This window comes from Ahaetulla prasina, chromosome 8 (assembly GCF_028640845.1).
Source record: "Ahaetulla prasina isolate Xishuangbanna chromosome 8, ASM2864084v1, whole genome shotgun sequence".
Taxonomy (NCBI): Eukaryota; Metazoa; Chordata; class Lepidosauria; order Squamata; family Colubridae; genus Ahaetulla; species Ahaetulla prasina.
Window position 1 is genome coordinate 81,053,698 of NC_080546.1, and position 22,863 is coordinate 81,076,560.

General features: G+C 46.6%; 2 protein-coding genes across 13 annotated transcripts in view; one reads left to right on the top strand and one right to left on the bottom strand.

The window, feature by feature from the left end:
- Positions 1-22,863, bottom strand: part of LOC131202771 (tyrosine-protein kinase Tec-like) — a 144,004-nt gene that overhangs the window by 25,176 nt on the left and 95,965 nt on the right. Inside the window, exon 1 of one of the 12 annotated variants that reach the window (XM_058192042.1) lies at positions 15,349-15,532. The exons of 7 other annotated variants lie outside the window; for them this stretch is intronic. Coding sequence is in view for 3 of the 5 variants with exons in the window: in XM_058192032.1 (XP_058048015.1) it covers positions 197-463 (267 nt within the window). In the remaining 2 variants the exon portion in view is untranslated. Of the gene's footprint in view, positions 1-76; positions 464-1,079; positions 3,079-12,887; positions 15,551-22,863 lie in introns of those variants that run through there. 4 more of the 12 variants (XM_058192041.1, XM_058192032.1, XM_058192039.1 and 1 more) reach the window with 4 other exon arrangements.
- On the top strand, positions 337-21,603 carry NIPAL1 (NIPA like domain containing 1). Its single transcript, XM_058192043.1, has 6 exons — positions 337-474; positions 4,139-4,405; positions 8,258-8,314; positions 13,135-13,225; positions 15,447-15,607; positions 19,258-21,603. Exons 1-6 carry the CDS (start codon positions 444-446, stop codon positions 19,872-19,874), a joined length of 1,224 nt encoding a protein of 407 aa, XP_058048026.1. The 5' UTR covers positions 337-443; the 3' UTR covers positions 19,875-21,603.

The following is a 22,863-nucleotide window of genomic DNA, read 5'->3' on the forward strand; positions in this document are numbered from 1 at the left end:
CTATCCTATCCTATCCTATCCTATCGTTGTCCAGTTATCTGAAACCCCCAACCCCCCCCCAACCCAAAAGACTCACATTCAGCCCAAACTCGGTTGCTTGGACTCGTTTCTGCAGCCAGATAATAAAGCGCCGCTTCTCCTCGGAAGGAACCCAGGTCAGGATGGAACGTTCAACCGATTCCTGGCCTTTATGACGTCACAATGGGTGTGTGTATGTGTGTGAAAGAGCTAGAAAGAAGCGGGCCAGCACCGGAGGTCTCGCCGCGTCTCCCGCCCCTCGGCTGGGATTGGTGGCGCGGCGCGGCTCGCCGAGCGAGGAAGGCGGCTCCGAGCGCTGGGCTGCTGCGGTTCCCACGGGAGCGGGGAGGCTCTCGTTGTCCCGTTGAATCCGAGGGATCGTCCGTCCCTGGCGGGTGTCTGAGCTGCCCGAGCGCGGGGAGAAAATGGTGTTGCTGCCCCAGTCCTGCAAGGAAGGTCAGTGGCTGCCTTTAATTTCTGCCCACCTGGGTCGCTGAGAAAGCTTCCGTGCGTCGTTGAGATGTGAGCAGCTTTGTGTAGCCGTTATCAGTAGTAGTAGTGCTACTACTACTACTAGTGCTACTACTAGTAGTGCTGCTACTACTACTAGTAGAGTCGCAAATAGAGAGGGATTAGCGAGGGGTGGTCCTCGGTTAGGAGGTAACACGCTTTGCGCGCTTGGGTTCCGCCAATTCTCCGCGTGGAAAGTTTCCCCGATCTTTGCGTCTTTTTAAAGAGCAGGTGGCGCCTCCGAACGCAACAGGTGAGAAGGCGGCGAAAGGCGGAACCCTAAGCGCTGCTGAACGGAGCGGCTTTCTTGCGAAAATCGCTACACGAAAAAAAATCAAATGCAAATGCAAATGGATTTCGTTTAAAGCTGGAGGGGGTTTGAAACCGGACCTTGGAAAGGGAGGGGGCAAGGATCTTTAGGATCTTGAGGACCAAATCCGAAGCACAAACCCCCCAAAATAATCAATCAAAGCACAAAACCCACAAGATAATCAAAGTACAACCCCCCCAAGATAATCAATCAAACAAGGAGGAAGGGAGTGGTGAGAAGGAAGGGGGAACTCAATAACAAGGGAAGCCTGTAAAGAACTCGCATGCCTCTACTACACTAATGCTCAAAGTATGAGGAATAAGCAGGGTGAACCTGACCTCCTAGTGCAGGAGGGCAGGTAAGATATAGTTGCCATGGCCGAAGGTAGGTAGAAACAAAACAGGTGCTAATGTTACTTTATTTATTGATTTGATTTGTTTGTCAAACATGTACAAGGTAACCAGTATAGGTATGAACATAAACAATTGGCAACTCCAGATCTCAACCAACAAATGCTCTGTCTTACACACTGTCAAAAAAACTCAGAACACAAAATACATGCTGGACGGATACGACTTAACAGATCACCCCTCACTCTGTCAAGGACCTTGGAGTACTCATCTCAAATGATCTAACTGCCAGAGCTCACTGTAACGGCATTGCTAAAAAAGCATTAAGAGTTGTTAATCTTGCATAATTTCTTCTCTGGTAATATTGAACTGCAAACTACAGCATACAAAACTTTTGCCATACCAATTCTTGAATACAGCTCATCTGTCTAGAACCCACACCACATATCGGACATTAATACAATTCAATGTGTCCAGAGATATTTCAAGAGAAGAGTCCTCCACTCCTCTGCTCGCAACAAAATACCTTATGCCACCAGACTCGAAATTTTGGGCTTAGACAACTTAGAACTTTGCCGTCTTCAGTCTGACCTAAGCTTAGTACATAAAATCATCTGTTACAATGTCCTACCAGCCAATGAATACTTCAGCTTCAACCACAACAATACACGAGCACATAATAGATCCAAATTCATGGTAAACCGATCCAAACTAGACTGCAGAAAATACGACTTCAGTAACAGAGTGGTCAATTCCTGGAATGCACTACCTGACTGTGTGGTTTCTTCCCCAAATCCCCAAAACTTTAACCTTAAGACTGTCTACTGTAGACCTCACATCATTCCTAAGAGGTCTGTAAGGGGTGTGCATAAGCGCACCAACGTGCCTACCATCCCTGTCCTAATATTTTCTTTTATTTGTATCCTGTGGCAAGTTGACCATGATGAATTGGCCATGAGGAAAATACCAGAGAGCACCTTGAAATGAAGAAGACAATTACTTGAAGCCAGCATGGGTTTGTCAAAAACAGATCCTGCCAGACAAATCTTATTGCCTTCTATGTCAAAGTGACTAAATTAATGGATAAGGGAAATGCTATGAGCATAGTTTACTATGGCATAGTAAAGCATTTCACAAGAGGGACACAGTGGCTCAGGGGCTAGGACGTTGAGCTTGTCGATCGAAAGGTTGGCAGCTCGGCGGTTCGAATCCCTAGTGTGTAACGAACGGGGTGAGCTCCTGTTACTTGTCCCAGCTTCTGCCAACCTAGCAGTTTTGAAAGCACGTAAAAATGCAAGTAGAAAAAATAGGGACCATCTTTAGTGGGAAGGTAACAGCGTTCCGTGTGCCTTTGGTGTTGAGTCATGCAGGCCACATGACCATGGAGACGTCTTCGGACAGCGCTGGCTCTTCGGCTTTGAAATGGAGATGAGCACCGCCCCCTAGAGTTGGCAACGACTAGCACGTATGTGCGAGGGGAACCTTTACCTTTACCTTAAGGCATTTGACAAAGTAGACCGCAGCCTACTTCTTGGCGGATAGAACAATGTGAAATAGACAGATGGATTTGCAACTAGCTGACCAAACATTCTCGGCAGGTTCTCCTCAATGGAACTACACCTACATGGACAAAAGCATGCAATGGGGTACCTGAAGGTTCTGCCTTAGGTGGGGAATTCTTGAATAACTTCATAAATGATTTAGATGAGGGGATAAAAGGGGAACACAACTACAAAAAAGATATTTGAATTAATGGTCATTAAGCAAGAACTTATTTTCTTCCATCAGGTGCTGGGTGATATGGGATAGGTTTTTTAAAATTCCCCAGGATTGGTTTTCTGCCTGATGCACTGCAGTTTTGCAAGACAGCTGTACATCTTCTCAGTTGATCTGATGGAAAGAGATACAGGTTAATACAGATACAGATTAACAGAATTGGAAGGGACCTTCTAGGTCATCTAGTCCAACCCCCTGCCCAAGCAGGAGACTATATCATTTCTGAAAAATGGTAGTCCAACCTCTTCTTGAAAGCCTCCAGTGGTGAAGCTCCCACAACTTCCGAAGGAAACTTCTGTTCCACTGGTGCTCTCACTGTCAGAAAATTTATCCTTATTTCTAGGTTGAATCTCTCCTTGTTCAGATTTCATCCATTATTCCTGCTCTGGCCTTCGGGGGCTTTGGAAAATAGCTCTGTGGCAGCCCCTCAAATATTGGAAGGATGCTATCATGATGTTCTGTCCCTCTTTGCCTCCGTCCAAGCGATGGCTTAATTAGCCAGCACTGTGAGCTCTGGCAGCAAACTGGTGAGCGTCTGCCAAGTGACTCTCTTATCTCCCTCGATGCCGATGAGTCACCCAGGAACGAACAGTACTTCAGCTCTCAACAGTTAATTTGCCTGCTACAAAGAGGCACAGCAGCTCTTGCTGCCTTTATATCCTGTGGGGTGTGGCTCCGTGACTCAGCACTTCCTAGGCCTGCCCCACCCCTGCTTCTGTTGTTCCCTCCTCTCCTGCCTGCGAAACCTAGGGTCCAGCCAGGCCTGACTGCCATCAGCTGGGTCTGGAGGCGTGGTCTGGGGGGGAAGAGTCAGGGGACGGAGGCCTCGTTATCTCTTCCACCTGGCCTGCCTCTGGCTCCTGGAGCTGAGCCAGGGAAGCCGGTGCTCCCGAGGTAAGTCCTGATGGCCCTTCCCCCTCACTTTCCAAATCACTTTCTGGCAGGAGGCCCAGCTCGGGGGGCGCAGACACAACACATGTGTCCCCTGGTCGTTCTCTTCACTAGACTAGCCATGCCCAGTTCCTGTAACCGTTCTTCATATGTTTTAGTCTCCAGTCCCGTAATCATCTCGGTTGCTCTTCTCTGCACTTTCGTTTATTTTGCTATGCTCTGCAAACATTTTCTAACATATATGCATCAGATGCTGAGTCCATCCTTTTTCTGTTTTTCCTAGGGGAAGTGTTTCCTTTGGCTTGCCCCAACTCTCAACATGCATGGTGCCAGATCCTCAATGTATCGGAGCTACAAGCGTCTTTCTTTGCCTATTCGGGGAGATACCCCAACGAAACAGTACTGAACGTTTCCACTCCCCAAGGAAGCAAATACAGCTTATACCTAGGTGTCGCATTGGCCATCGGCTCCAGTATCTTTGTGGGTTCCAGCTTTATACTGAAAAAGAAGGGCCTTTTGCAAATGGCTGCCAAAGGTTTCACTAGAGCTGGTAAAAAAAAATTAATACTACTTTCAAATACCTTTTTCTGAAATTGGGAATCAAGTCTCAAAGCATAGCTTGGCTATCTGTCTCCAATGTGTATTTAATATTTAATAGTTCGTGCAAGTTATACTCTTGTGGAAAGCATAGGGCAATGTCGGTGAACGCAACATCCCGCAAAGAATGCGCGGCCTTGCTGGCTCCTATTCCATGTTCCTGTGATCACCCGCACGCTGGTCAGCTGGCTGTCGTGCGTGCAGGAGCGGCGGAACCCGGGAGAGGGACGTTCTTTCACGCATGCGCAGGCCGACACTTGAACTTCTGGGTTGACATCGCGTGCATGTGCGATGGCCAGCTGTTCGTAGGGCGCGTGTCCATGCTGGTATCTAGGTGTTCGAGTGCCAGCTCGCGCATGAGCGACGGACCACCGCTCTTGCAAGTATCGGAGCTGTCGCATGCGCCAAGGCCAGCAGGGCGGCGCATACCTCGCGGGAAGGTTTTATGTGCCACTTCCGGCATGCAGGCCGGTACACAGTGACGTCAAAGGTTCTCCATCACTGGTGTAGGGTATATTCTTCATCAAATATGAAGCATTCTGGGTTTTTTTAGGTCCCCCCCCCCGTCATATCATAGGAGGTCTAAAAAGTGTATTTGGGGCCTTTTGACAAGTAAATAAATTAATCATAAAGAAGGGTGTTGAAAAAAATTGCATTCACAGTATTTTGATCTTTACGTGTGTACATAACAAAAAGTCTTGAAACAACATAAACACATTTACTCTTCTGTTAACTAAGTTTAATAACTTAGTTTCTATATAACTCATAACCATAATATGATTCATTTGCTTTTTATTCCACCTTTATTATTATTTATAAATAACTCAAGGTGGCCAGTGCTTCAAATACCCCTTCCTTCTCCTGTTTTCTCCACAACAACCCTGTGAGGTGGGTTGGGCTGAGAGGAGATGACTGGTCCAAACTCACCCAGCTGGCTTTCATGCCTAAGACAGGTCTAGAACTGACAGAATCCTGGTTTCTAGGCCAATAGCTTCATAAATGATTTAGATGGGGGACACAATGGTTAGAATGCAGTACTGCAAGCTACTTCTGCTGACTGCCGGCTGCCTGCAATTTGGCAGTTTGAATTTCACCAGGCTCAAGGTTGACTCAGCCTTCCATCCAGTGGTGGGTTTCAATTTTTTTTACTACCGGTTCTGTGGGTGTGGCTTGGGGGGGCGTGGCATGGCTTGGTAGGGGTGGCAGGGGAAGGATACTGTAAAGTCTCCATTCCCACCCCACTCCAGGAGAAGGATAGTGCAAAATCCACATTTCCTCCTGATCAGCTGGGATTTGGGAGGCACAGAATAGATGATGGTGGGGCTAGTCAGAATTTTTACTATCGGTTCTCCGAACTACTCAATTCCGCTACCGGTTCTCCAGAACTGGTCAGAAGCTGCTGAAACCTACCTCTGCTTCCATCCTTCTGAGGTTGGTAAAATAAGGACCCAGATTGTTGGGGGCAATATGCTGACTCTGTAAACCGCTTAGAGAGGGCTACAAAGCTGTGAAGCGGTATATAAGTCTAAATGCTATTGCTATAGAAGGAGCATAGTGACACGGTGGCTCAGGGGCTAGGATGTTGAGCTTGTCGACCGAAAGGTCAGCAGCTCGGCGGTTCGAATCCCTAGTTCTGCTGTGTAACGGGGTGAGCTCCCATTACTTGTCCCAGCTTCTGCCAACCTAGCAGTTTCAAAAGCACGTAAAAATGCAAGTAGAAAAAATAGGGACCACCTTTGGTGGGAAGGTAAGAGCGTTCCATGCACCTTTGGCGTTGAATCATGCCGGCCACATGACCATGGAGACGTCTTTGGACAGCGCTGGCTCTTCGGCTTTGAAACGGAGATGAGCACCACCCCCTAGAGTCAGCAACGACTAGCACGTATGTGCGAGGGGAATCTTTACCTTTACCTTATAGAAGGAGCACTAATCCGAATTGTTGGAGATGTGGTCGCAAACAAGGAATGTTCTACCACATGTGGTGGACCTGCCCTAAGATTAAGAAATTTGGGTGGGAGATAAAAAAACAGGGCAGAGAATAGAAAAAACCCGGAACTATTCCTATTGGGCATTTTGGAAGGGAAAATAGAAAAATATATAATATATCATATGACACATACTGAAGGCATGTAGAATTGTGATAGCACAGAATTGGAAACATCCAGGTATCCTTCCGGACCAAATTATAATAAAAAAAATATATGAATGTGCAGAAATGGACAGATTATTGATGGAAATGAAGGAGAGGGAAGATACTGAGTACTATCGAATATGGAATAGATGGTATTCCTGGCTGGAGAGTAAGCATAAAACTTAAGGGAGGTTTTTGTCATGAGACTGAATTCTGACTAGAGGTTAAAGGTAAAGTAAATAAGAATGTTGGTTTATAGAGATACTTAGAAGTAGAATCTGTATATAGAGGTTAAATAGGATAAGAGGTACCGATGTAGGAAAAGCTGTTATGAGTAATGTAATTTTGATGCGTTTGTCTTTGTGTGTTTTATATTTTTTTTGTTTTGTTTTTGTGTATTGTGGTGTGTTTTTTTTGCATTGTGTATTTTAACTTTTGGAAATTCAATAAAAATTATTTTTTAAAATAAAAAAAGATAGAGCACTGATCAAATTTGCAGATAACACCAAACTGGGGGAATCGGAATATAGACTGAAGATTCAGAAAGATCTTGATTGGGCCTAGCCAACTAGATGCAGTTCAGTGGTGAGAAAAGCAAGTTCCTGCATTTAGGCAGGAAAAATCAATTGCACAGGTATAGCATAGATAGTACATGGCCCAACAATAGTAACTAGTAGCGAGAAATATCTAGGTATCCAGTTGCAGGGGTCCTCAACCCCCCGGTTCATGGAAAGGCAGCAATCCACAGAATGTCAGAAACCGGGCTGTGCAAACAAACAAAGCCCCATTCGCAGGATGAAGACAGCACACGAAACCACGCCCCCTCCGGTCTGCAGAAAAAACTTACTCCACGGAACCGGTCCCTGGTGCCCAAAAGGTTGGGGAACTGCTAGCCTAGCAGACCACCACTTAAGTATCAGCCAAGCAGTTTGCAAATGCCAACCAGGTCATTTGCAGTCTTGGGCTCCATCAACAAAGAGACGTCATCAGGATCATGAGAAGTGATGGTACTGCTTTATACTGTGTTAATGAGGCCATCCTTGAAATACTGCATCCAGCTCTGGTCCAATACTGCATCCAGTTCTGATCACAGTCATACAAAAAAAAGTGCAGAGCCACTTATCCTGAATACAATAAGATCTCCTGGCTGTTAGACCAGAAGACCTTCAAGGTTCCTTCCAGCCCAAAGGTCCGTGATGATGATTCTTATTAAATCAAATGGGTTGCTGCAGAGGTGGGTTTTCAGCAGGTTCTGACCAGTTCTGGAGAACCGGTAGCGGAAATTTTGAGTAGTTCGGAGAACAGGTAGTAAAAATTCTGACTGGCCCCGCCCCCATCTATTCTCTGCCTCCCGAGTCCCAGCTGATTGGGAGGAAATGGGGAGTTTTCAGTATCCTTCCCCTGGAGTGGGATGGGAATGGAGATTTTATAGTATCCTTCCCCTGCCACGCCCACCAAGCCACACCCACAGAACCGGTAGTAAAAATTTTTTTTTGAAAACCACCAGTGGGTTGCTGGTATAATTCTGCCTGCAGTTACAATGGAATGACGCCAAAACCAATTATCCTTTGAGGAAAAAAAAAAAAGAGGGGGTAGTTGAGGTATTTGAATAGAAGCCGAGTTGTAGGTTTTCCTTCCGAAAATGTTTTTTATGGTGGCTTTTCTCTTCCCTAGGAGAGGGGGGCTATTCTTACCTCAAAGAATGGTTATGGTGGGCAGGATTGCTTTCAAGTAAGTATTAAAGCTTCAAAGCTTTTCATTTCTGTGTCGTTATTTTTGCATAAAGTAGTTACGCATGTAGTTATTCTCGCTAAAAGAAACTGGCCGTAGTTGTTATTAGTAAGGCTTCCTCTGCCTTAATATTACTGTCCTATAGTATGAATGGAAAGCAGGTCCATTTCCTTTTTTTAAAAAATAATTTTTATTAAACAGTTTGTCTTTAAAAACAACACAAGAAACAATCGCACACACATATATAATAAAAACAAACACCTCAAAACGTAACGTATTGAAAATTACATTCCGTCAAGGGTAATTTTACAGCAGTCCGTATCGACATACGTATTTTGCTTTTGTAGTTCTCTATCATTCCTATTTACTTCTCAGTAGTATTATAATCACATTACTCCAACACACACATATATATGTGTGTGTGTGTGTGTGTGTGTGTTTGGTTATTCGGGTTTTCTCCCGCGTAAAATTGGAAGTGTCTTGGCGACGTTTCGATGAAGTCTCATTCGTCATCTTCAGGCTTCAGCTTCGTGCTTCTGGGAGCAATGTGTGATCGCGAAGCTGAAGCCTGAAGATGACGAATGAGACTTTGCCAAACGTCGCCAAGACACTTCCAATTTTACACGGAGAAAACCCGAATAACAAGACTACATACAAACACCCGCGAAAACCTGTGAAAACGAATATATTTTCTGAGGTTTTCGCAGGTGTTTGTATGTAGGTCTTTGGTTATTCGGGTTTTCTCCCGCGTAAAATTTTACACGGGAGAAAACCCGAATAACCAAAGACCGACCTACATACATACATATGTGTGTGTGTGTGTGTGTGTGTGTGTAGGTCTTTCAGCTTCGTGCTTGTGGGAGCAAAGCTTTGCTCACACAAGCACGAAGCCGAAAGCACCAGCCTGAAGATGATGAGTGAGACCTCGTCGAAACGTCGCCAAGATACTCTCAACCTTACACGGGGAAAGACCCGAAAATGCCAAGACCTACATACCTATACGAGTGAAAACCTACGAAAACAAATACACACACAAACACACACACACACACACACACACACACACACACATATTATAATATTCATTATTCTTATTTACACATTTATATTTGTTTATATTTACATTTCTTTATTTAATGTTGTTCAGTTACTTTCATTTAAGTTTCATCAGTATTAAGTTAAACATTTCCTGTTCTGGTTTCTATTTTCAAGGATGAGAATATCTTCTTCTTCTTCTTCTTCTTCTTCTTCTTCTTCTTCTTCTTCTTCTTCTTCTTCTTCTTCTTCTTCTTCTTCTTCTTCTTCTTCTTCTTCTTCTTCTCCTTCTCCTTCTCCTTCTCCTTCTCCTTCTCCTCCTTCTTCTTCTTCTTCTTCTTCTTCTTCGTCTCACAATCTTCCATCTTGGGAAAATGGTACCATCCTTGGGAGGTTGTATAGGGCAATCTGTTTTTAGTTTGAATCTTTGTAGTCAGTTTTTGAGGCAAGTGGTTTTGGTATTAGTTTAGTGTAAGTAAAAGTTTTAGTAAAAAGGAGTGCTGAAAGATTATAAAACATTGTTTATACTGGGATGGATGGGCATGGAATGCCATTCTCTTCCTTTATCTTTTAATAAGGATTCATTAGAAAAAAATTGTTTTAGTCTGTGTGTTTGTGTGTGTGGAGAGAGAGAGAAAGAAGGAGGGAGAGAGATGGGAAGGGAAAGAGAGAGGAGGAGAGAGGGAGGGAGAGAGGGGAGGGAGAGAGGAGGAGGACATGGGAGGGAGAGAGGGGGAACGAAGGGAAAGGAAAGGGAGAAAGGGCAGAGGGGAGAGAGAAGGAGGAGAGAGGAGGAGGAGAGGAGGACAGAGGGAAGGAGAGAGGTGGGAAGGGAGAAATGGCAGAGGGAGAGAGAGACAAGGAGGGAGACATGGGAAGGAGAGAGGAGAGGGAGGGAGAAGGGGAAGAGGAGGAGAGAGAGAGAGAAGGAGGGAGGAGATGGGGAAGGGAGAAAGGGCAGAGGGAGAGAAGGAGGGAGAGACATGGGAAGGAGAGAGGAGGAGGAAAGAAGGAGGAGGGGAAGAGAAGGGAGAGAGAGAGAGAAGGAGGAGGGAGAGGGGAAGGGAGGGTAAGGAGAAAGGGCAGAGGGAGAGAGAAGGAGGAGAGAGATGGGAAGGAGAGAGGAGGAGAGGAGGACAGAGGGAGGGAGAGGGGGGAAGGGAGGACAGGGAGAAATGGCAGAGGGGAGAGAGAGACAAGGAGGGAGAGACATGGGGAGAGAGGAGAGGGAGAGAAGGGGAAGAGGAGGAGAGAGGAGAGAAGGGAGGGAGGAGAGGGGAAGGAGAAAGGGCAGAGGGAGAGAGAAGGAGGAGAGACATGGGAAGGAGAGAGGAGGAGGAGAGAAGGAGGAGGAGGGGAAGAGAAGGGAGAGAGGAGGAGAGAAGGGAGGGAGGAGAGGGGAAGGGAGGAAGGAGAAAGGGCAGAGGAGAGAGAAGGAGGAGAGAGATGGGAAGGAGAGAGGAGGAGGAGGACAGAGGGAGGAGAGAGGGGAAGGGAGGAAAGGGAGAAATGGCAGAGGGAGAGAGAGACAAGGAGGAGAGACATGGGAAGGAGAGAGGAGCGGGAGGAGAGAAGGGGAAGAGGAGGAGAGAGAGGAGAGAAGGAGGAGGAGAGGGGAAGGAGAAAGGGCAGAGGGAGAGAGAAGGAGGAGAGACATGGGAAGGAGAGAGAGGGAGAGGGAGAGAGAGGAGGAGGAGGGAGGGAAGGAGAGAGGAGGAGGAGGAGGGGAAGGGAGGAAGGAGAAAGGGCAGAGGAGAGAGAAAGAGGGGAGAGATGGGAAGGAGGAAAGGGAGAAATGGCAGAGAGAGAGAGAGACAAGGAGGAGAGACATGGGAAGGAGAGAGGAGGCGGGAGGAGAGAAGGGGAAGAGGAGAGGAGAGAGGAGGAGGAGGAGAGGGGAAGGAGAAAGGGCAGAGGGAGAGAGAGGAGGAGAGACATGGGAAGGAGAGAGGAGAGGGAGGAGAAGGAGGAGAGGGGAAGGGAGAAGGGAGAAATGGCAGAGGGAGAGAGAGACAGGAGGGAGACATGGGAAGGAGAGAGGAGAGGGAGGGAGAAGGGGAAGAGGAGGAGAGAGAGAGAGAAGGAGGGAGGAGATGGGGAAGGGAGAAAGGGCAGAGGGAGAGAGAAGGAGGAGAGAGAAGGAGAGAGGGGAAGGGAGGAGGAGAGAAGGGAGAGAGAGGAGAGAGGAGGAGGAGGGGAAGGGAGGAGAGGAGAGAAGGGAGAGAGAGAAGGAGGAGGAGAGATGGGAAGGGAAAGAGAGAGGAGGAGAGAGGGAGGGAGAGAGGGGAGGGAGAGAGGAGGAGGACATGGGAGGGAGAGAGGGGGAACGAAGGGAAAGGAAAGGGAGAAAGGGCAGAGGGGAGAGAGAAGGAGGGAGAGAGGGAGGGAGGGAGAGGAGGACAGAGGGGAAGGAGAGAGGTGGGAAGGGAGGAAAGGGAGAAATGGCAGAGGGGAGAGAGAGACAAGGAGGGAGAGACATGGGAAGGGAGAGAGGAGAGGGAGGGAGAAGGGGGAAGAGGAGGGAGAGGAGAGAAGGAGGGAGGAGATGGGAAGGGAGAAAGGGCAGAGGGAGAGAAGGAGGAGAGACATGGGAAGGAGAGAGGAGAGGAGGAAAGAAGGAGGAGGGGAAGAGAAGGGAGAGAGAGAGAGAAGGAGGGAGGAGAGGGGAAGGGAGGGTAAGGAGAAAGGGCAGAGGGAGAGAGAAGGAGGAGAGATGGGAAGGAGAGAGGAGAGGAGGACAGAGGGAGGAGAGGGGAAGGGAGGAAAGGGAGAAATGGCAGAGGGAGAGAGAGACAAGGAGGAGAGACATGGGAAGGAGAGAGGAGGCGGGAGGAGAGAAGGGGAAGAGGAGGAGAGAGAGGAGAGAGGGAGGGAGGAGGGGAAGGAGAAAGGGCAGAGGGAGAGAGAAGGAGGAGAGACATGGGAAGGAGAGAGAGGAGGAGAGAAGGAGGAGGGAGGGAAGAGAAGGGAGAGAGGAGGAGAGAGAAGGAGGGAGGAGAGGGGAAGGGAGGAAGGAGAAAGGGCAGAGGGAGAGAGGAGAGAGGGAGAGATGGGAAGGGAGGAAAGGGAGAAATGGCAGAGGAGAGAGAGACAAGGAGGAGAGACATGGGAAGGAGAGAGGAGGCGGGAGGGAGAGAAGGGGAAGAGGAGGGAGAGAGGAGAGAAGGGAGGGAGGGAGAGGGGGGAAGGGAAAAAGGGCAGAGGGGAGAGAGAAGGAGGGAGAGACATGGGAAGGGAGAGAGGAGAGGGAGGGAGAGAAGGAGAGAGGAGAGAAGGGAGAGGGAGGGAGAGAAGGAGGAGGAGGAGAGGGGAAGGGAGGAAGGAGAAAGGGCAGAGGGAGAGAGAAAGAGGGAGAGAGATGGGAAGGGAGGAAAGGGAGAAATGGCAGAGGGGAGAGAGAGACAAGGAGGGAGAGACATGGGAAGGGAGAGAGGAGCGGGAGGGAGAGAAGGGGGAAGAGGAGGGAGAGGGAGAGAAGGGAGGGAGGGAGAGGGGGGAAGGGAAAAAGGGCAGAGGGGAGAGAGAGACAAGGAGGGAGAGACATGGGGAGAGAGGAGAGGGAGGGAGAGAAGGGAGGGAGAGGAGGGAAGGGAGGGAAAGGGAGAGAGGAGGACAGAGGGGAGGGGAAGAAGGGAGAAGGGAGGGAGAGAGAGGAGGAGAGGAGAGAGATTGAGATCTAACATAGGCAGGCAGAAATTACTGATAGAATTCCAAAAAGATCCTCATATTTTTGGAAAGGTTATATCTCTCGAGTAATTCTGCTTTGCCGTCGTATTTTCTGGCAGTGGGAATAGGAGAAGCTGCCAACTTTGCTGCGTACGCCTTTGCCCCGGCAACTTTGGTCACTCCCCTGGGGGCACTAAGCGTCCTTATAAGGTTAGTACAATTGCTTTGCCAACGAAGACATCTAGGATGAGAGTTCAACAGTGGCTCAACAGGACATTGTAAATACATTGCGGGCTCTTATGCTCCTATTTTAATTAAATCATGTCTATATTGTCTTTCTTTCTCAATATTTGAGTATTTCTCAAAACTGGCAACTTGAGGATGTGTGACTTTCAACTCCCAAAATTCCACAGCCAGCCAAAAAACACAGTTCGGAAGAGTCCAAAGTGACAACATACCTCACTACATATCTTAGTTAGATTTTGGCAATATAAAGAGACCTTTGGACTATGCACAAATACACAGCACTGCCCCTGGGGTGGGTTCTAAATTTTTTTACTACCGGTTCTATGGGTGTGGCTTATTTTGTGGGCGTGGCTTGATGGTCATGTGACAGCGGGTGTGGCTTGATGGTCATATGACTGGGTAGGCGTGAACAACTCAATGTCTCTCATGTCAAGGGGTACCTCGTCTGGCCTCTCCCCTCCCAGCTATTCCTTGTCACACCCAGCCTCAACGTATCTATAGTTCTGCAAAAATGTTGTTCACCTTTTTTCAACTTTACTATCTACATACTATAGACCAGGGGTCTCCAAACTTGGCCACTTTAAGACTTATGGACTTCAACTCCCAGAATTCCTCAGCCAGCTTTGCTATCTTAAAGTGGCCAAGGTTAGAGACCTCTGCTATAGATGCACTTTCATGGGCCACTGAAAGGAGGAAATGGCTCACATGCTTTGCCCAAGAGTATGATAGGCAACAGTCTTTTAAGGGGCTGCTAGAAAGAAGGGGGGGGGAAGTATTTTCCAAAGCACCAGAAGGCAAAACAAGAAGCAATGGATGGAAACTCAACAAAGAGAGAAGCAACCTAAAACTAAGGACAAACTTCCTGACAGTATGAACCTATATAGGTTTCAGTCATAATTTCACATATAAAATAGTCATTCATGTGATACAACCTGCATATTGTTCAAAACAGTCATTAGTATTATGGCTGATGTTTGACAGCAAGCCTAAAATCCCCATTCCCTCCCCACTCCAGGGGAAGGTTACTTCAAAATCCCCATTTCCTCCCCACCCCACTAATTTGTTCTGGGAAGGAATCAAACGCCCCCCTCTTCATTTCCCAAATAAAATATCCCAGATAATTAGGGAATAATCAAGCTGCTAGCAAGGAACCTGCCTGGAATTCCACATTCCTGCCAGCTGCATAAAGGAAACTTTGTAAGCAGAAAACAGCTACCGGTGCTTACAGATAATATAAAGTAGAAGCCGGAAGTTCGGCTCCATTTACAAGCAGGCAGAAAACTCATTCAAGACAGGATACTTCACAATGGAAATCGCCCAAACCTTTTTACAAACACAAAGCCCATGTTGCACAAACCCCAAAACTTCAAAAACATTGAACCATATAAGAATTCCTCCTCTTATCCAATTTGTTGTTCAGCTGACCCAGAAAGGAGCTTCTAGCAAAGCTGGCTGGGGAATTCTGGGAGTTTTTTTTTTTTTTTTACATTTATATCCCACCCTTCTCCGAAGACTCAGGGCGGCTTACAGTGTATAAGGCAATAGTCTCATTCTATTTGTATATTTACAAAGTCAACTTATTGCCCCCCCCCAACAATCTGGGTCCTCATTTTACCTACCTTATAAAGGATGGAAGGCTGAGTCAACCTTGGGCCGGGCTTGAACCTGCAGTAATTGCAGGCTATTGTGTTCTAATAACAGGCTCCTTACAGCCTGAGCTATTCCGGCCCCTGGAGTTGAAGTCCTCCAGCCTTAAAGTTGCCAAGGTTGGAGACCCCTGGTTTATAATATTGTTCTTGGTTCTTATTCATTCTAGCTATTCAGAACATCGGTTTCTAGATTAGTTTTTTTTAAATTTGCATTTATATCCCGCCCTTCTCCGAAGACTCAGGGTGGCTTACACTATGTCAAGCAATAGTCTTCATCCTTTTGTATATTATATACAAAGTCAACTTATTGCCCCCAACAATCTGGGTCCTCATTTTACCTACCTTATAAAGGATGGAAGGCTGAGTCAACCTTGCGCCTGGTGGGACTTGAACCTGCAATAATTGCAAGCAGCTGCTGTTAATAACAGACTGTCTTACCAGTCTGAGCCACCAGAGGCCCAGTTACATTCCCAAGGGTTCCATTTTTGCTTAACTTCTCCTTTTTTTTTTTTTTTGGGGGAAAATTTCAAAAACAGTGCGATCTTGTCATCCTATTTCCTGGATGAGAAGCTCAACATTCACGGAAAGCTGGGCTGCGTGTTAAGCATTCTGGGTTCCACCGTCATGGTGATCCATGCTCCTGAAGAGGAACAAATCACATCATTGGATGACATGGAAATAAAACTGAAAGATCCAGGTATGTGTTGTGGCTCCCGCCCCCGAACCTGGTCCCATGCCCGAAAGTGCGTTGGAGCCGGGCCTGCTGCCAGAAAGTGACTCAGAGCCGGGCCTGCTGCCAGAAAGTGATTTGGAGAGTGAGGGGGAAGGGCCGTCAGGACTTACCTCGGAAGCACCGGCCTCCCTGGATCATCTCCAGGAGCCAGAAGCAGGCCAAGCGAAAGAGATAACGAGGCCTCCTTCTCCTGACTCTTCCCCCCCCCAGGCCACGCCTGCAGACCCAGTTGACAGCAATCAGGCTTGGCTCAATCCCAGGTTTCATAGGCAGGAGAGAAGGGAATGACAGAAACAGGGGAGGGGCAGGCCTAGGAAGTGCTGAGTCATGGAGCCACACCCCACAGGATATAAAAGGCAGTAAGAGTTGGTGTGTCTCTTTGTATCAGGCAAATCCACGGATTGACTAGAGCTGAAGGTTGTGACTCACCGGCGTCTTGGCAGCTATTGCGGGCTCTTGGCAGACGCTGGCTCTTTTGCTGCCAGAGCTGATAAGAGCCAGCTAATTAAGCCATCGTTCGGATGGAAGCGAGGAGGACACAACAGTATGCTTACTAGAGAGCTATCGTAGAATGTGAGGACTCCCCCAAAAGGTTCCCCAGTTGCCTCTCCAGTTGTGAATTCGGAGGATGAGCTGATCCTGGGTATGCTAGGAGGGGATGCAGCTGAGGGCTAGGAGCTGTAGTAGTGATGGCTAACCTTTTTGCTGTCCCATGCCAAGAACAGGGGGAGCACGGGGGGATCACATGCGCGTGTGCCCACACCCATCATTCAATGCCCCCCATGCCCCTCCATGCATGTGCACGCGACCTCTCCCTCACGCTCCTCCCACTTTTGGCATGCAACAGCAAAAAGGTTACCGGTGGGCCCGGTAGGCCCATTTTTTGCCATTCCCCAGGCGGCAGAATCTTTCTTGGAGCCTGGGAAGGGCGAAAACGGTCTCCCACCCCCAGAGGCCCTCTGGAGGCCGGAAACGGCCCGTTTCCCAACTTCTGGTGGGCCCGGAATGCCCAAAAATCAGCTGGCCAGCGCGCGCATGTGCGCTAGAGCTGAGCTAAGGCAACGCTCGCATGCCCACAGATGTGGCTCCACATGCCACCTGTGGCACACATGCCATAGGTTTGCCATCACGGAGCTATAGTGTTTCCACAAAAATAACACCTCCCCCCCAAAAATAAGCCCTCTCTGAAATAAGCCTTCTCCGAAAATATTTAAATGCATGCGGAGCCGGTCCCTGCCATTTCCTCTGGTTAGAGTTAGGGAGACAGAGCTGGAAATCAGCTGAGACGGCAAGAGGAACCCCGTCTTGCTCCACCCGCCCCAAAATAATAAGACCTCCCCGAAAATAAGGCCAAGCACTTATTTCAGGCTTCAAAAAAATATAAGACAGGGTCTTATTTTTGGGGAAACATGGTAGGAATGGAGGGGCTGAGGAGAGGGGAGCAACCGGATGAGCAGCTGGCTGAGTTCGAGGCACAGCTGCAGCTGAGAAGCCCAAAGGTTTTGGGTTTGAGAGAACACAAAGCTGCAGCTGGTCAATGGAGATGCTGCCTCCTCCCGATCGGAGAACACATAGGGCTGAGAGGAGGCAGGTACAATGAAGGTCAGCTGGGGTGAAATGTTTCCGGTTTGGACCAGATCAGCCGATCTGGTAGCAATGGCGGGGGTGGTTTGGAGAACTGGTAGCAAAAATCCCTGTGGGGCCCGTTCACCCAATGCCCAGTCTCCCGCTTCCCCGCTTCTTTTAAAAATGCTTTTAAAAGGTTAAAAAAAGGCTCTGATGATTACAGCTGAGCTGCTGGATCATCAGAGCCTTTTTTTTTTACCTTTTAAAAGCATTTTTTACAACCTATTTGGCCGAATGTGTTGTAAAAAAATGCTTTTAAAAGGTTAAAAAAAGGCTGTGGTGATTATCGCTGAGCTGCCGGATCATCAGAGCCTTTTTTTTTTACCTTTTAAAAGCATTTTTTTTACAACCTATTTGGCCGAATGTGTTGTAAAAAAATGCTTTTAAAAGTAAAAAAAAAAAAAGATCACGTGCCACAGCTGATCACACACACACCACACATGCTGTTCTACTTACCCCATGTTTCCTTTTGGCGTGCACGGCACGCGTGCGCGCACCTTGCATTTGGTGTGTGGTGCGCACTGAGTATGCGCGCGCCCAGCGCATGCACAGCCAGAGAACCCATAGTAAACTGGTTCAGAGTTCACCACTGAGGTCAGCCAAGCTACTTGCGAGAAGGCAACCTCACTCCTCTTGATGGGCTGATCATCGGAAATACTGGTTCATCCGAACTGGTAGCATTTTTTACTACCAGTTTGGCCGAAACATTTCAAACCGGTAGCATGTCACCCCTGGCTACAATCTATTTATTTGTCCTATAAACCAGGGGTCTCCAACCTTGGCAACTTTAAGACTTGTGGACTTCAACTCCCAGAATTACTCAGCTGGCTGAGCCAGCTGAGTAATTCTGGGAGTTGAACTCCACAAGTCTTAAAGTTGCCAAGGTTGGAGACCCCTGCTATAAACAGATTTGAGATTGTGCATGTTCTTCCGCATGTTTGTTTGTTTGCATTTATACCCCGCCCTTCTCCGAAGACTCAGGGCGGCTTACACTATGTTAAGCAATAGTCTTCATCCATTTGTATATTATATACAAAGTCAACTTATTGCCCCCAACAATCTGGGTCCTCATTTTACCTACCTTATAAAGGATGGAAGGCTAAGTCAACCTTGGGCCTGGTGGGACTTGAACCTGCAGTAATTGCAGGCAGCTGTGTTAATAACAGACTGTCTTAGCAGTCTGAGCCACCAGAGGCCCCTGGTGTAATATTACAATATTACAGCAGAGATGGAGATACTGAATGGAAATACGTTAGAGTCTGTAGCTATCTAGCCATCCCACAAGTAAATAATTCAGCAGGATTCATTTATAGAAGAAACTTCTTTATATACAATAATATAAAATGTGATGCATGTATACAACACCCATGCAGCTCTTGCAACATAGTAGAGAAGTAGAAGCAAGAACTAGAACTAGAAGCAAGGAGTAAGGACAAACAAACTCTTACATACACAGAACCGCTAAGTTAAGCCACGCCCAGGCTCCGAGCTGTCTGACATGGTTCACAACAAATCCTCTGTCTCAGTCACCAAACAGTTCCCATTGGCTGACTTCTTGTTACGGCTATTCCATTTATTTTTTAATAAAACATCCAGAACTTGAAGAGGAACCTTGGGTTATCAGTTTTCCTCCTAATGCTCCTCACATAGTTCTAACGAGCTGCCTCTACCGGTTCAGGAATACAGTAGAAATTAATACCTATTCTTGCAGATATGGGAAGTATTTCATAAGTGGTTCTCCATTTAGGGAACACCAACTGTGATTTGACATCTTGGCTGTTCTCTAAGTCCTAACCAGTAGTGGGTTTCAATTTTGTTTGCTACTGGTTTGCTTGCGGGCGCACACGGGCTCCACTTCTGCGCATGCGCAGAGATGTCCGGGCAGGTGGGTGGAGCCTCCTGCTGCCGCCACCATTTCGCCCAATCCAGGGCGAACCTGTAGCAACCCATCACTGGTCCTAACATGTATTTCTTTTCCTTTCCTGCAGTCTTCGTTGTGTTTGCTGCCGTTATAATTCTGACCTCACTGGTACTTATTTTTGTCGTCGCTCCACGTTTTGGACAGACCAATATATTGGTCTACATCTCCATCTGTTCCCTGATAGGGGCCTTTTCAGTCTCTTCCGTCAAAGGCCTGGGTATCGCTATTAAGGACCTGCTTTATCAGAAGCCAGTCTTCCGAAATCCGCTGCTCTACGTTTTAGTCGTCGTTTTGGTGCTGGCCGTCAGTACTCAAATCAACTACCTCAACAAGTCGTTGGATGTGTTTAATACGTCTCTGGTCACCCCCATTTATTATGTGTGTTTCACAACCACGGTGGTGATCTGCTCCGTTATCCTCTTCAAAGAATGGAACAGCATGGAACTCGGAGATATCATTGGAACCCTGAGTGGATTCTTCACCATCATCATTGGCATTTTCTTTCTCCATGCTTTCAAAAATGTCAGCATCACCTGGAACCAGTTGGCGGCTTCCGTTAAAAAAGACCCCAGCTTGCCTCTGCACGCTTATGAATCTCATCACACTTTATTAGAAAATATGGACGCGCCCATTTTGATAGGCGACGAGGATAATACTCTGTTCAGCCGAGGAAATGAGCGATAGTAACCACCGTTGAAGTCATTTCTCAAGGCTTACCGCCCACCGGAGGAATATCATCATCTTCACTATCCCAGAATTTGGAGGAACAGAACGGGGGGCGTGTCATTTGCTTTTGGGTTAGAAAAGGAAATCCTGGTATTTCTGTATTTGCCACGTTCGACAGTCTGCAAAAATCACTGACGGCAGTAAAGTTATTTTAAGTGATGGCTATGGTTGCTACTAAAATGAATTACATATGTAAATTGCATTTTTCTAAATCGTATTTTTTAGTTTCAGCGGTTTTAAAATGAGAGTTTTCCTGAGGGCTAAGTGAAGGTATTTTGTGAAAACCACGACTTTTTCTAATGACCAGCATGTTAGTAAATTGGGAATTAATTTATTCTAGTTTCCCAAGCAGGAAATGTCCAAAACATCTTCTCTTTTTTAGGTTTAACTTCCAGCAATAAAGTTTAAAGTCTTAAGTACATTAAATGAAAACAGGGCCTTTCTATGCCAGATAGCAAGAAATCCCTTACAGGTTGAAATCTGGGAATTAAGTTACTGTATACTAAACATTTCTGGAAAGCCTTTTAAGTTTTATTCTCCTCATCAATTCCTTTTAATTGTTCAGGATGATAGATTAGCTTTTAAAACACACACTGTATTCAACACATTAAATTCTCTTCCCTTTTACATAGAAGTATATTATAATACAGTGTTGAGATTTTTAAAAAAATCCATGATGACCTCCTTCGTGATTTTGTGAACTGGAAAGTGATTTTGGTTACTTGTCGATGTCTGAAATAAAATGATCAGTGCCAATAAATCTGGTTTCGAAATAGAATTCCATCTGTAAACACAGGCTTGGCTGCGTGGAGATTTTTGGTCATCTTTTCAGTATTTAATATTAACGCTTTAATTGCAAAACTGCTTAAGAAAGAAAGAAACGGCTAGACAGGTTTTATTACACAAATAAACAAATTATATATTTAGCTCACAGTAATGGATAGGTATGGACTTGGATAAAACAACCTTTTTAGCTCTGATTTTTTCTTATTACTTTCGTTTATTAAGAATTGGCACCTGTCTCATGATAAGGAACCATTTAAGGAAATGCAGGTTTTAATTATTTGAAATGGTCACTTACTGTGTGGCTCATCCGAGAACCATGAGCAGTGACAATGAAGTGCCATTCAGGGGAAAAAATTGCTTTTCTGCATCTGTATGAAGTTTGCCATAACTATTTAAAAATATTTAATATTTAATTTTCTTAATGGAAAATCTTCGAAGCTTTGATACAATATTGACAAAAATGAATAAAAAATGTTTTGACAAAGTATATATATCCTAACGTTGGGCCAGTTTTTATGTTTTATATCACCCTATTCTATCTGGGACCCGTTGGCTCATGGGCTAGGATGTTGAGCTTGTTGATCGAAAGGTCGGCAGCTCGGCGGTTCGAATCCCTAATGCTGCCGTGTAAAGGGGTGAGCTCCCGCTACTTGTCCCAGCTTCTGCCAACCTAGCAGTTTCGAAAGCACATAAAAATGCAAGTAGAAAAAATAGGGACCACCTTTGGTGGGAAGGTAAGAGCGTTCCGTGCGCCTTTGGCGTTGAGTCATGCCGGCCACATGACCACGGAGACATCTTTGGACAGCGCTGGCTCTTCAGCTTTGAAACGGAGATGAGCACCGCCCCCTAGAGCACCGCCCCCTAGAGTCGGCAACGACTAGCACGTATGTGCGAGGGGAATCTTTACCTTTACTTTACCTTAATCTATCTGGAGGATTCTCCTATGGAAAACCTGGATACAGGGAATCAGAGATTTATATCAAGAAAATATTTGGGCAACCCACCCAAGAGTGTGAATTGGTTGCTATTGAAGACGTTAACAATTAAGACAAAAGACAGCTCACCCTTCTTCTGTATGAAGCTCCCTAAATTTTAGCTATTTTTGGGAATATCCCATATTTTTAAGGTAACAAATCATAGGGCAAATTTCTTAGAAGCAGAGACCACGTGTGCTGCAATTTTGCAGAAAGTCTTGATGTAACATGGTAAATAGAGCATTTCTCTTGGAAGAATGTAATCTAGTCCAGGAGTGTCAAACTTGCAGCCTGTGGACCGGATGTGTCATGCGCTGGCCATGCCCGCTGGCCAGTTTAGCAAAGGGGGGGGGGAAGTAATGATATATCATGTGATGATGCGAGTTTGATACCCCTGGTCTAGTCTTTATGTTAAAAAAATGTGGGGCAAGGGGCTTACCAAAATCTTAACTATTAGAAATAGCTAAGTAACAGTTAGGGGACGTGGTGGCTCAGGGACTAGGACGTTGAGCTTGTCGATCGAAAGGTCGGCAGCTCAGCGGTTCGAATCCCTAGTGCTGCTGTGTAATGGGGTGAGCTCCCGTTACTTGTCCCAGCTTCTGCCAACCTAGCAGTTTTGAAAGCAAGCAGAAAAAATAGGGACCACCTTGGTGGGAAGGGAACAGCGTTCCATGCGCCTTTGGTGTTGAGTCATGCCGGCCACATGACCACGGAGACATTTTCAGACAGCGCTGGCTCTTCGGCTTTGAAACGGAGATGAGCACCGCCCCCTAGAGTTGGGAACGACTAGCACGTATGTGCGAGGGGAACCTTTACCTTTTAAGTAACAGTTGGGAATGGTAATGTCCTTTAGCTGCTATTCGTCACACCTAACCTCTTTTCAAATGTAATTATCTTGGATTTATGCAAGCAGCGTCTGGATTGTTTGGGTGAAATTACTTAATGGGTAGGATTGTATAATTTCCCTTCCCGCCCGCACCCAAACAAAAGTCCAAAATGACCTTTGCTGATTTTTGAACAGTTTCAGGATAAAGCAAAACATATTTATTTTCCTTTTTGGAGTCTGCGATGCACTGGGATCTAAGATGGTTTCGATGCTTCTGAATCTGAACCATTGTGTGACATGAGAAATGACCGTACGTCCCCATGCAACTTTCGGATGAACTTTGGGATGGTCATAATATATG